Raw genomic sequence first — 13,975 nt, 5'->3', positions numbered from 1 at the left:
AACTGGCAGAATCTGGAGCGACTGAGCTCATTCTGCGCCACGGATTTCCTGTTTTTACCTGTTTCGCATTTTTTGCAGCTGTAAAAATAGTACGTTGCAGAAGAAATGGGACCACAAATCGCTTAGCTCTCATCATGGCCCCTAACCTGTCGGCTTAGGAGATGTCGCTTCACTTAGACTTGACTTTGTTTCTTTTTCTTGCTGGGTCCTTACTTCTTCCCAGGTCCTCGTTCTTGCTGAGCTTCCCAATTAGGCTGAAAATCAGACCTTTTACCTTTAATAATTCTGGTGTCTGTATTATTGCCTGGTAAGACATCTCAAAGAATAAGAGAATGATATAGCAAGAGGAGGCCTTAGAAGTCATTTGATAGGAACTTCTATTTTGTCAGTGATGTAATTTGAGGCATTAAATACTTTAGTACTTGAATTACATGCTTATTAAATATTAAAGCAAATCTCTGGGCTTGTTTCAGTGCACCTTGCCATGCCCCATGACCCACAAAAGTCTGCCATTTGACATGTGAGGACTTCTGCTTGCCTTAGGGAGAAGTACTTCTTGTGATTCTACCTCCCTATCTGGGCTCATACACTTGGCTATTTCTCAACACATGATGACTAGCCTTTCATTTTAAACTTGACAACTCTGAGACACACCCGGGAAGAGAGTCTCAATAAAATATGGCATTGTGTTGGCTTTGGAGCATGCCATTTGGGTAGGGGTGGGGAGTTGTGTTCGTTATTGATATGGAAATACACAGCCAAGATGGGAACCACCAACCCCTAGGCAAGGAGTCCTGAACAGCATGGGAGTGTAGATTTGAGCTGAGCACAGCAAGCAGTGGATAATGTATGGATTTTTTTTCCCCTGCTATTGACAGTAAATGTGATGTAACGGTTTGAAGTTCCTGTCTTGACCTACTCACAATAATGGAATTATAAGATGAAACACACCCATTTCTTCCTGAGGCTGCTCTTTGTCAGTGTATGTTACGACAGCAATATAAATTAAATGGGGACACAATATGTAAAAACTTTCATGAGAAGAATGAATGGCAACTTATAAGTAAAAAAGGGAAAATCCAAGAAGAGCCACCCATTCAATCCACTTTCAATTAAAGCAGTTCTATTTGTATGCACATATCATTTTGTTATTCCATGTCAGGAAAAGATAATGTGTTTATACATATGTGTGCATATATAAAACACATATAAAGTATATATGTATCACATATATATATCAAATATACTAATATATATCACAAATATACTAATCTAAAGACACACAAATGGGCATTTTAAGAAGGGTAGTCAGGTTTTATTAGTATTATATATTAATATTTCGTAGCTTTCAAGTTATTGAAACCATAGGTGACAAATAAAATAGAATGTCTCTTTTGGCCAGAGCCTTCAGTGTTCTGTTTATCTGGTTATTTCCTCTCCTGTTAAAATGGAAGTCACCAGGATGTCCAAAGCCAGTTTCAATTAAATTGTTTCATTAATATGGAAATTGCTACTGTACGGCCACCTCAGCACAAAGTGGGATCCCCTGGTAAATTCATCACAGGAAGGATTAGGAAGGAGATGTGTCACTTTTGGAGGGTGTGTGTCACTAGGAATGAGCGTTGGGGTTCAAAAGCCAATACTATTCCTAGTTACCCCCTCCGCCACCTCTCTCTTTCTCTCTCTCTCTTCCTCTGCCTCATGGATGTTGTCTCCACATGTAAGTCATCTAGTGCTGCAGCATTTTACCTCCCTGTCTGCCTGCTACCCTCGTCTCCGCCGTGATGACCATGAAATAACCCTCTGAAAACTTATGCAAGTTTCCATTATAAGTTGCCTTGGTCACAGTGTCTCATCACGGCAATAGAACAGTAGCTAAGACAAGGAACTTCATCTCTAGACTTCTAGAAAGCATTACCAGAGCGTTACTGACCTGGGAAACGATCAAAATTTGAAGGGCTCTGTCCAGCCAATGAGTATCTCTTCCCCATAGTTGTAAAGTTGAAAAATCTATGCTTTGTAAGTTGAGTTCCAACATCTCCACACACACTTTTTCATTACTACAATTATGTGCCATCAAATTTTAGCCTTCGATTGATGTTACTAACTCAACTCTCTCCCTACTTAATTTTATTCAAGAGAAAGCAGACATTAAAAGGTGAGCTTTCTTAGCTCTGTGCTAAGAACTGATCAGTGTCCGGTAGCTCTTAAATCTGGCCAGCGTTATTTTCCTTAGGCTACTTGAAAATCCTTGTTTAATGATCTCTTGGCATTACCTGCCTCTGTCTGTTTTTCTATTTCTTTTTCCGGTTTTTATTCTTAGCATAATCTTTGATTGTTATTAAATACTAATAATCAAATAATTTATTTATATATTATTAATTAAATAAATTCTATATGATTGATATATAATAATCGTAATGAATATATAAATATGTAAATGATGAATTATTTCTTTACTTTAAAATATTTAATAAAAATTAAATGAAAATTAAGATTTCATTCTTCTTTAACTTATTTTTAGTAAATTTGATCTGATTTACTAATTGTGGAATGCAGTTGAAAAGAGAGCTAGGAAGTCTCGCTAGAATGCTGATGTCCCCAAAGAAATCATTTGCCTTTCTGTTTTATTGTCTTGTCATATGCTTTCAGTAGGCCCTATTTATTGATTTTATTCTACTTCTTTCAAAAGTGCCTTTCATATAGAAACACTAGAAATTGCAGAATATAATAGTAGTGTCTGTGTTGGTAGAAATAAACTGCCTCAGATTTAAAGTTTATTTAAATTGGACTCATAGAACTCTGTCCTGATATGGAGCCATCTATATACAACAAATGTTAGAGCTAAAAATTGGCCAGTAGACTGTGGAGCTCCTGTTTTTCTTTGGATTTAGGCATCCTTTAGTTTGTATTAGTCCAGTAACTTAACAAGCATTCTTTTGTTCTAAAACCTATTTATTTTGTGTGTGCTTGTGTGTGTTTATGCATATAGCATGACACATGTGAAAGTCGAAAGACATCCCAGGGATTCCAGATACACAACTGAACAACTGAGTCCATCGGGCTCTGGGACAAGACCCCTTATCCATGCTGAGCCATCTTGCTTGCCCCACTTAACAAATAAACTGCAGAAAATTACATTGTTCTCCACTCAAGGCTACCCAATAGTACAGATTTATAGACCTACATTTTCCTAAGTATTCGCACAATGCAGCTGTAATGACCAGTATATACATGAACTAATGTAAGAAGGTTCTGGAAAGAGTTGTTTAGGGCCCTAAGGGGACTGAGGAAGAGAATTCCCACTGCCTCTCAAAGCCTGGGTGAACTCTCATAAAAGCTTGTAACAAGTTTTTGTGTCAGACTATGTTTGGATCACCAGCCCACAAATAATGACACAGAGACTTATTATTAATTATGAAAGCTTAGAGCCTATATTTCTCCCCCTCTTACCCCTCTCTCTCCCTGGAAATCCCACATATCTTCTCCTACCTAGATATTAGCCCTTCAGCTCTTTATTAAACCAACCAGAAAGCACCTTAGGCAGAGACACATCTTCACAATGTACACAAATATTCTACACCCAATGCCGACGCAGATCTTGCATCTGTAGTCACTGGCTGTTCACTGTGCATGCCAAGGTGAAGGAAGCCCTTAAGCCTGCTCAGAGAAAGCCTTCCAGAAAAGCCTCCGAATCCTGAGATCATCATGGAGAATCTCCTGCAATCCTTTCTAAATCCCCCACCTCCTATAAAGACTGAGTCCCTCCTTAAAGAAAGAGAAAGAGAACCCTTGTATTTGACCTTGTGGGGAGTCACCCAGTGATCTCAGCCTTCTACTGTAGGGCTCTTGCCAGCAGTGTAAAACTTAGTGAGTGACGTGTACCCATTCCCTTAACCAAGCTCTGCCTGGGATCTCGGTGTAGAAGTCAGTCCTCTTCATAGCCCTATGTGTCCTTAGGACATCAAGAAAATACCCATTTTCTCTAGCAATTTAAGAAAAAGAAAGAATGGGACAGAGATATTTGGGAGAGCTCAGTACCTTGTATTTGTTATTGGAACCTAAAATTTCTCTTTCAAAAGTCTTAGGAAACTTTTCTTGATTAGCCTGTCACCCCAACGGGGAGATTGCATCCAAAAATGAGCCCAGAGTAGAGGATATAAAGAAATTTTAATCAAGCTGTTGAAATGAACTTTGGGTATCTACTACCAATTTGGGCCTCCAGTGCTTCATTGTCCTGAGTTTCTTTGGAATGACAGGGTTTTGAGACTCTTCCCTAGTAAACAGTAGTAGCGAAGCAGTATAAACTGCCAGCAAGAATGAGCGGTAGCTGCGGGCAGACGGGGCTGGAATCCTGAGACGTCTGTGCTAGGCCTTAGAGATGCGATGTGACGTGGAAACACAAGCTGGGGGTTGGAGTGTTCCTGGCTTCTCTGTGCCAATAGTCCCAGCAGATAGAAAGTGTGACTCAAACTGAGTGTGTGATATGTCCTCCCCTTCCTCGCCCTTAGCTCTGGTTATAAAAGTTCATCCAATAAATAGTGATCCCATCCTTGGATCCATTTTCTTTCTTAAAAAATTATTTCTCCAAGTTTTGGTTCATTTCTGTATTGTACATATCTTCCTGCTCATAACCTGGTCCTACAATTTTTCTCAACCCTCTAGAGAATTTTACTTATTTTCATGTCATTTAGATAAATAAGTAGGTAGATGATACATATTTAGATAGATAGATAGATAGATAGATAGATAGGTAGATAGATAGATAGATAGATAGATAGATAGATAGATAGATAGATAGATAGATAGATAGATAGATAGGGTAGATAGACATACCTACATAGAGACAAGATCTCAGGTATCTAAGGTCTCAGGTATCCTTGAGCTCACCGTGTGTATGGCCAAGGGTGACCTTGAATTCCTGATTCTCTTGCCCCCACTGTCTCTTCTTCCAGAGATCTCTATTCCCAGTTCTTGCTGCATGCTAAGCAATTACTTTGCCAAATGCCCTGAGTCCCCAGACCCCTGGACTTATATTTATAATTCGCTTCTAATCATTCACTGGGGCACTTCGGTTTATTTGGCTAAAGATATTTTACTTCTCTGTATTCCTCTCTTTTCCAGTGGTTGTCACGCATGCTCACCTACTGGATCGGGTTTTCTTCTTGCAAAATTAGTCCTCTGAAAAGAATTCATTTCACAGTAGAATCAGGGCAGAGCCTCTGCAATCCCTGGGTACTGTCTCCGCTGCTTCATTTCAAGCAGCAGAGCCGTGTGAGGAAGACACTTGAGCCCAAAATGACCTCATTTACTGCAGTTAGATATTTATGGAAGGTACCTGACAGAATCTTATTTTTGAAGCTTGCAGGAACATTTTAAAAGAGTGGGTATTTATTCCCGAGAAAGCATCCTCACAGTTGCAAATACAAAATGTCTTTGGAAACAAAGCTTTCCACAAAAACAAGACAAAATCAATCCGTCTAGGAGTTGACCAAACAGAAAGCATGACTGTGCTCTTACAGGACAAATGGAGGAGACAGTCATCCTAATTTTTGTCAGGTCAAAAGTTTCCAGCCAGGCGCCTGACAAAAATCCTCCTGTGTTAATATCGAGAGGTTTGTGTCCTCTAGAAACTATGAGAGAACGGAACACTCGGCTTATGTTGGTACTGATGTCACTCATGGATGTGAGAAGTTAAACACCAATTATGTTTAGATAATAGGCAAAGTGACCTTTTAAATGTATTTTTCATACTCAGTTTACTTACATAATTGCAATAGCATGTGCAATAATTTTACTACTATTCAATACCAGGTTATGTTGAGTTTTATAAAAGATAATTTTGCGAAAGTTTCCATCATGAGTCGTTTTGTTTGTCTGTTTGTCGTCGAGAATTCATTTATTTTCTGCCATTAATATAAAGTCTTGATGCTAAAGTTTGTGGAAGGAGGGAAGGTAAGATCTAAGTGACAGCATTGAATGAGACTCTCTGTGTTTGAAAAGGCTCTTCCATAAATTCCCCGTCAGAAGGAATTATGATCTTTATGCCAACAAATGTTTGGTGTGTTTGAATGGTCACTTGTTTAGTTGGATTTTAGTTGTGTAAAATTTTCTTGTTCATTTTCATTATATACAGTACTGTGTTGCATGTAAGTATATGCTGTGTGTTTATTATATCTCCCCATAACTCACCTGTCCCCCTGATTCCCACTTATATTTGTTCCTTTAGGTAGATTCCCTCCTACTTTAGTCATTTTTACATATCTGATTTTATGTATCTGCATCTGGAATACCATATTAAATCAAGCCAGTCTCAGAAAGATAAATACTGTATTTTCTCCTGTATTTGTTTTCTATATATCCATCTAATGTACATAGATATATAGATAGATATGTCCAGATAAAGATATAGATAGATAGATAGATAGATAGATAGATAGATAGATAGATAGATAGAGATATTATCTGAATTTTTGATAAACTATTGAATTACACACTTATCATACTTGAATTAAGTGACCCTTCCACTGAGGATCCAAACCTCCCCGCCACTTGAAACCCTTCCCCTGGCTACCTCACATGGCCTACCGCATACACACTGCAAACAGTATCCCATGACCAAAAATTAGTTTGCTTGCTCTTGAACTTTTTATAACTAGAGTTATTTGCCTACTTTCTGCCTGGCTTCATTTCTTTTTTAAAATAATATTTTATTATTTTTTGATGACTTTATAAATGTGTTTTGATCATATTCACCCTCGCTTCGCCCCTTAACCCCTCTCAGATCCACCCCAAACTCATGTCTTAATTTTTTTCTTTTTTAAGTTCCCGACCAACTCGAGTTTGTGTTACCCATTCCTCACAGGTGTAGGCCTATCCTCTTGAGTGCGCCTGATCTACCAAGAGCTGCGAACTTAAAGAAAGCTGGCTGTTCGTCCTGTAGAAGCCATCAGCTTCTATGCAGCACCCCAGTCGTGAGCTCATCAACCCCTTCCCACGCTGTGCTAGGATGTTGATTGTCTTGGTCCAGCTCAGCCATCCAGTGAGATAATAGGGGCTACTCTCAGGAACGTGGGGGAAAGGTGACATTGATGAGCATGGGCAGTTAGAGCAGCCAAGCGCCTGTGCTCACGTGCCTGAGCTCACAGAAGCTGCACTCCTAGCCTCACGCCCTTTGACTGACAAGCAGTTCAATGGAGAGGGTATCCTCTCCGCAGCAGGTGGTGCTGCTCTTCCCCAGGGAGGAGCAGTGTGGATTTTATAACTGACTGAGCTCCTGAGCCTTGGAAGTCAGGTTAGCTCCTGAGTCTTGAGCCTCCTTCTTTCCTCGAGGAAGGAATGCTTCAGTTTGGAGCAAATATTACACAACATCCCGATTGAATCTTGTTCCTCATGTAGTCCACACTAATATAAAAGTCCCACCACACGTCTGTTCAGAACAACCCAATGGTTCCCCAAGTCCCTGTGGGTGAAAGCCCAAGTTAGAGAGAGGCCTATGGAAAGTGTCCCCTCCCTTTCTCCAAACCTCTGCCTTCCAGGCTGGCCACGATCAGATGCTCTGATCTTTGACCTTCTGTCTTTTACATGCCTGTGATCTGTTTTCTCTGTATGCAACACTCTCTCTCCATCCCTGTAAGCCTGTCAAATTTGGCTTCCAGTGGGTCCTTCTTGAAGAGGCCTTATGTCACCTTGCACTTAGAAGAGAAATCTACCTCCCCATCTCTCTCCATGCCTTAAATATGTTTCCGTATCTTTTTATCTTGCTCTTTTGATTACCACCTAATATATTTATTTATGTTTAAATATCATTAAATATAAATGTATTTATATATTTAAACAAAATGCTCATGTCCAAACACATGAGCTAGTTGGTGCATTTTACATTCAAACCTCAGTATATGTTTAACCCATCTTAAGAGGGTTTGTATGCATCTCTGTATGGATTTAAAAGACTCAAAACAGCCTCTCTCTCCCTACCTTCGTTCACCTCTCTTTCCTTCTTCTTTTCTCTCCTTCTGTAAAATACTCTGAAGTGGTCTGGCTGAAGTCCTACTGCAGGATGAGAAGAGTCCTGTATACATACAGTCCATATACAAAGGATCTTTCTTTGGAGTGACTTTGAGTCTCTTACCACAGCTCATAAAGGTCTAGTCCCTGTACCTGTCCAGCTAGGAGTGTCCTTGGAAATGTCCCTTAGCCCTGTGCGGTGCAAGCCTCCTGTCACCTCTGAAGACTTTCCATGAACACTCCACCAGCTCAGGCTCTCTTCTTTAAGGGAACTCACAGATGGGTGCTCCTGCTTGTCCTGTAAGCCCTCCTACCTACTGTACCATCTCCCCAGCTCTGAGGAGGTTAGGGAACGAAGACACTATTTATGCTGTCACCTGAAGAAAAAGCAGCTAGTACTCAGGAAAAGGATAGCACGCTGCTAAGTTAAATGTGTGTCTTGTGTGTTCAGGAAGAAGCAAGAAAGCTGTAGGGCTGGAGGCCGAACGATAAGGTGAAGCCTCGCGGGGTGGGGGGAGCGGCTTTGGGTGCCATTCGGCTTGTGAAGGGAAGGCATGATGAGGCACTCCCCCAAAGTCTGGGTCTTGAACCTGCGGGGGAGTTAGATAATAACTAAGTGAAAGTGTAAATTATAAAGCAAGCAGGAAAGGTTGTAATGGAAAATATGTGTGTTAGCTTCCTGCCACCATAAAGAATACCTGAGACAATGAACTTATCTAGAGAAAAGATTGTTTTGGCTCTCAGCCTTGAAAGTTCCAGTCTGTAATGCTTGGCCCTGCTTTTTTGGCATGTGGTGGGGGAAAAAAAAACTCTACTTACTGATAGCCAAGAACATGGAAATTACCTTCACAGGATCCTCCAATGATGAAGAGACCCCCATCACTAGGCCTCACCTGCTGAAAATTCCCCTTTCTCCTCCAATGGTGAAGAGACCCCCATCACTAGGCCTCACCTGCTGAAAGTTCCCCTTTCTCCTCCAGTGGTGTCACTCCTGGGCTGAGCCTTTAACACGTGGATCATGAGACATTCGAAACCCAGACTACAGCAGCATGAACTCAGCATGCACGGCATTAACAGTGTAGGAGTCGTCTAAAAGAGAAATCAGGAGGATGGATCTTAGTGTGTGCCTAGCCGTGCCTTCTCCCTCTCTTGGGAGCTGGAAGGAAGGTCCGGTGTGAGGACCAGACGGTAGCAGTTACATCCCCCGTCCCTTGGTGGTTTGCTGTGGATTTTCTAAGGTATTATATATTCATCTTCAGACTCTGTATGAAGTAAAATTGCTCAAGCAAGAAGAAAATATATCATAAAGAGACATCTATAACATCATTTTCGTGTTGAATCCCCGTCTTTTTCTCCAGAGAGTAAGGGCTCGGTGACTGCCTCCACCCCATATATAGTGAATTAATATTGCAAGTCAAAGTGGTTCTTTATTTTTAATTTTAATTGAGCTGTGCATTTTCTCCAGTCCACTTCCTGACCCCCTTCTCCCTTTCCACTCTTTGCCCTGCCCCAGACACTCCCAGTTTACTCAGGGATCTTGTCTTTTTTTCTTCCTTTCTAGGTGGATCCATGTATGTCTCTCTTAGAATCTTCTTTGTTGTCTAGGTTCTCTGGAGTTATGGATTGTAGGATGGTTTTTCTTTGCTTTATATCTTAAAGCCACTTATGAGTGAGTACATATTTTATTTGTCTTTCTGGATATGGATAATCTCACTCAGTATGTTTTTTTTCTAGTTCCATACATTTGCTGCAAATTTCAAGATGTGTATGAATGAACCACATTTTCCTTATCCATTCTTTGGTTGAGGGTCATCTAGGTTCTTATTGGCTATATCATGGGACTAGGGAGAGAACAAGCATGAAGATTTATGTTCAGTCTCCAACACTCATGTAAAGAGCATGGTGCACTGGAGCAGTCTGTACCTCTGATATTAGCAACTTCACAGGTGGATCCCATGGAGTTAGTTCATTGGCAGGCCCGCCTAGCTAAATGGGTAGGCTTCAGGTTCCTTGAATGGTCCTGTCTCAGGAAACAAGAAGGAAGGACAACAAGGAAGATGCCTGGTGTCTATCTTGTCTCACCATGTTCATGTACACTCAAACACATCCATAGAAATGTGTATAACACACACACTTGGATTATCATAAATACCTGATTTTAGTCCTAAAATTACCCAGAAGCCTTTAAAACATCCTGTTCTGAGAACTCTATGTATTGCTTTGAATTGATTTTCCCTCTTCTTTTTTGTTACCTGGCTGTCTTTCTATAGCCACCCTTTTTGAACTTACAAATTTATTTGTTTAAAATTTGATTACTGACAAGGATTAAGTGTTCTACCAGCTGAACTATGTGATTCTTAGCCAAGAATATTGTAGTAAGATCTGAAGGGGAAGAAAAGAACAAAAACAGAAACATGGGCCATTGTTGGTTCTGCCAAATTGGTTTAAGAAGTCAAGACATTGATAGTGTTCTGTGCAGGGTTTTTGACTTTTTTTCTTTTAAAACTTTTGAAGATTTCTCTATTTCATGTGTCTGAGTGTGTTGTGTGCACGTGTGCATGTGTACCACAGGCATGTTTGGTTCTCATGAAGTCAGAAGGGGGTGTCCTGATCCCCTGGAACTGGAGTTCCCAGTGCTGGAAACCATCATGTGGGTGCTGGTGACCAAACCAGCGTCCTTTGCACAAACAACAAAATCTCTTAACCGCTGCCATCTCTCCAGCCCCTGCAAGAGTTGCTTCTCGATTTTGAGCTGAAACATTTTACTCTGAACTTCTGAGAATAGTCTTTTACCCAGAATGGGATTCACACAGTGTTTCTTTGTAACTTTTAGATGAAAGACAGTGTGTCAATGCCAAATGGCCACGGAGGCTGCCATGTTGTTTTAAACTCCTAAAAAGTTTTTCTTTCCTGTTTTTTTTTTTTTTAAGTGGAAGTGAGCCCTCTTTCCATTCTTTGCTGCATGGAAGCTATTACAAGCCTCTTTCAGCAAGCCTGGGAGGAGATGAGTATTACAGAGTTTCATTTATCTTTTTATTTTTCTTAGGAGCTTACATTTTAAATCCTGTGTAGGCTTACATCAGATTCAAGAGTTAGAATGCCAGGTTTGGACCATTGTTTTAAACGTCCCCCACTTGATGTGTTTGGTGCTGTGAGACTATCCATTATGTGTCGTTGTGTGGCTTTCGTTCATCGTGACTGATGCCCTTGACTTCGGAGTATAAGTAGAAAGATAGAGACAGGTGGCAAGGATTGATTAGCAATCTTTCTTCTAACAGAAACAATAAACTCACTAGATAAATCGCTAGCTCAAAAGCCTGAAAAATACATGCTGAAAGAATTGTACGTGTGTGTGTGTATGCACATGCATATGTGTGTTTATGAGTATGTATGTGTATAATAGTGATTGTGTTTTTCTAGAAGCACTTGAAGAGTGTATCTGGTCTTTCTTTACTACCTATGAATTTTTATGGAAAAATAGGCTTCCGGCTTATGCATCTCTTCAAGTAGATTTTTCAAGTAAAAAGAAATAGGCTAATATTATTGACAATGTGCATATCATAATTGCTACAGAAACATTTACCTTTTCCCGCCTTTCTGGTTCCAGAAATCAGTCAGGGTGGGGATTTTAGTACAAATCAAGGCCACAAAGAAAGGAGAGCAGCAGTCACCAGTAAAGGAAACTATCCATGACAGAGCGGGCAGAAAAGCCGGCAATCCCTTCCTCAGCAAGGGGTCATGGCAGAAGGAAAAGGAGGGGAATTTCTGGGTTCCTGACAACGTTGGCAGTGACCGCTTGTATGGAGACAGTTCTTGTGTTGTGTGTAGACAGTTATTGACCAAAGCGGATGGAATTGTATATAGCCCAGGGGTGCTTGGGTCTGATCAAAGAATGGAGCAATGGAATTGGCTTAGCTTGCCGGAGAATGAGATCATAGTTGGCATAATGCTGGACAAACAGGACTCGGAGGGTACATCTGCAATTGAGCTTATCCTTTTCTCAGCCCTCACTGCCTGCTCAAACCACTCTGCCGCTGAGCCTTCTTTTCCCAGACAAAGTCTGAGACACATTTGTTGGTTTCTAAGTCTTTTTTTTAAGAATTTAAACAAAATCAAATACCCCTGAACTTTTCAATGGCTTATACCTATATACGCATGGCATTAGTTTGTTGGTTGCGTTGTCTGATCTAGTCTAGTCTAATGTATCATATCTCATTCATCCCGAGGTGAAGTCTCTCTCATTTGCAGTTTCTGCTTGCTACAGATATCTGTTCACCAGTGTAGTAAGAGCCGTGGAGCGCCAATCCCTCCATGAGTCTGCCTTCCCCATACTCTCCAAACGCCTCTGGCTTCTTCATCGTGGATGAAAAGCAGAGGGCAGAGAAGGCAGGAGGACCTTCAGAACGAACATGGGTTTGCTCTCATGGATAGTGAGCCTGACTTTCTTTGTGGGCACCTTCATGAGGTCTCCGGAGAGTTCCCCATCCTCTTTCACTGTGTCTCTTTTCCGTGCTGGCTCCAACACGGAAGTGGAAAGAGAATTCTCCTCTTAGCGCAATCATAGTGGTGTGCCACTCTCCGTGGCGGTTGCTTTGGCTGAGATTTGGGGCGCACCGACTTTGCAGATGAGGGGTACCAACAGGGAAATGCTCCTCTGGTACTTACCAGGGAAGTGATCACAGGGAATGCATGCGAAGGTACACATGCTGTGTGGACTGCGGCTGAAGTCTCGTAAGTGGACACAGTTGCCTGGGAAGAGACGTGCTGAGCCTCCCGGACGTAGTTAAGAGGCACTGGAGGAAAAAAGTGCTGGCTACAGGACATACCAGCGTTTGCTAGGGAGCCCCCCCCCGGAGTTGTGCCGCACAGTGTGTGTATAACTTGTGCATTTGCTTGCCCAGAATCCGGATCTTTGAATATATCTCGCTGTCTACCCTCTACCCCAGATGTCAGACTTCATATTTTTACCTTAATTGGATGTGGGGCCCTTTACTGGTTGTTGTTTTTAAAATTGCTGTGAGTTTTCCTCTGTACCTTTTAGTTCTCTGACAAATTTAACTCTTCTTTTTCCAGTTGTATACGAACACAGATCAAGACTAGAGAAATCTTTGCAAAAGGAGAGGCTTGAGCACAAGAAAGCAAAGGAAGGTAAGACAGCCCGAGCTCGTGGTCTTTGGCTTCCTCTTACTCTTCTTTGATGTATCATTACTTGACCTGTGATGCTTTTTGCTTTTGTTTTTTTTTTTTTTTTTTTTGGCTAAGTCACTTCTAAAATGAGCCCAAAGCCAGGGCTATAGGTGGGCAGAGAAAGAGCTGTCAATGCTTGGCATGATGCCGACATTTTATACAGGCTCAGCAATGGGGAAGTAGCCTTTCTTTCTCCTTTAGGAACTCAGGTCAGATAGTAGGTGGAGGATGTGCGAGCTTTATCATCAGGTCGTGACTCAGGTCTCCACTTCCTCCTGTCCCGCAGAGAAGCCTGCGCATTACAGGCGCAAGAGCTGATTTAGCTTTCATTCTGCTTCTGCAGCCTTCATCACGGTCGTAGGTCGGCTCCCAAATTATTTCCAAAATAATACATGAGTTCCCTTCTGTAGAATATAGCTGTATTTCAAATGCAGCAAACCTCTGTCCACTGTTGGGGTTTGGGAAAACATGCATGGTTTAGAACATGCCACTTTTCATAAGCCCTGTCTTATATATCTGTAGTGTGTGAGTTGAAACACTACCTGGAATCTTTTGAATGAAGCCACTGTTATTACTATTTCATGAAAAGTTTCTCAGTCAGAAATGAGCAGGTGACCCTGGCAGTGCTGCTGACTGTCATCAGGGCTTCTTAGAAAGGCATGCACTCCAGCGTCTAGCTGCCGGAAGCTGTCTGCACTCTTATTTTTTATTTATTCACATTTTGTGATGAATCTTGGAATTTGAGCTCTTGTCTCCCTTGGTGGAATAGAAGGTTATGTTT

The 13,975-nt window shown here is 41.3% G+C and overlaps 1 protein-coding gene across 2 annotated transcripts in view; it reads left to right on the top strand.

The window, feature by feature from the left end:
* Positions 1-13,975, top strand: part of Golim4 (golgi integral membrane protein 4) — a 74,252-nt gene that overhangs the window by 26,237 nt on the left and 34,040 nt on the right. For both annotated transcript variants that reach the window (XM_075950902.1, XM_075950901.1), the window contains exon 2: positions 13,081-13,155. In XM_075950902.1, the coding sequence (XP_075807017.1) occupies positions 13,081-13,155 (75 nt within the window). The remainder of the gene's footprint in view (positions 1-13,080; positions 13,156-13,975) is intronic.

This window comes from Microtus pennsylvanicus, chromosome 16 (assembly GCF_037038515.1).
Source record: "Microtus pennsylvanicus isolate mMicPen1 chromosome 16, mMicPen1.hap1, whole genome shotgun sequence".
Taxonomy (NCBI): Eukaryota; Metazoa; Chordata; class Mammalia; order Rodentia; family Cricetidae; genus Microtus; species Microtus pennsylvanicus.
The sequence above is the reverse complement of the archived record's forward strand: the minus strand, read 5'-3'. Positions and strand labels throughout refer to the sequence as shown.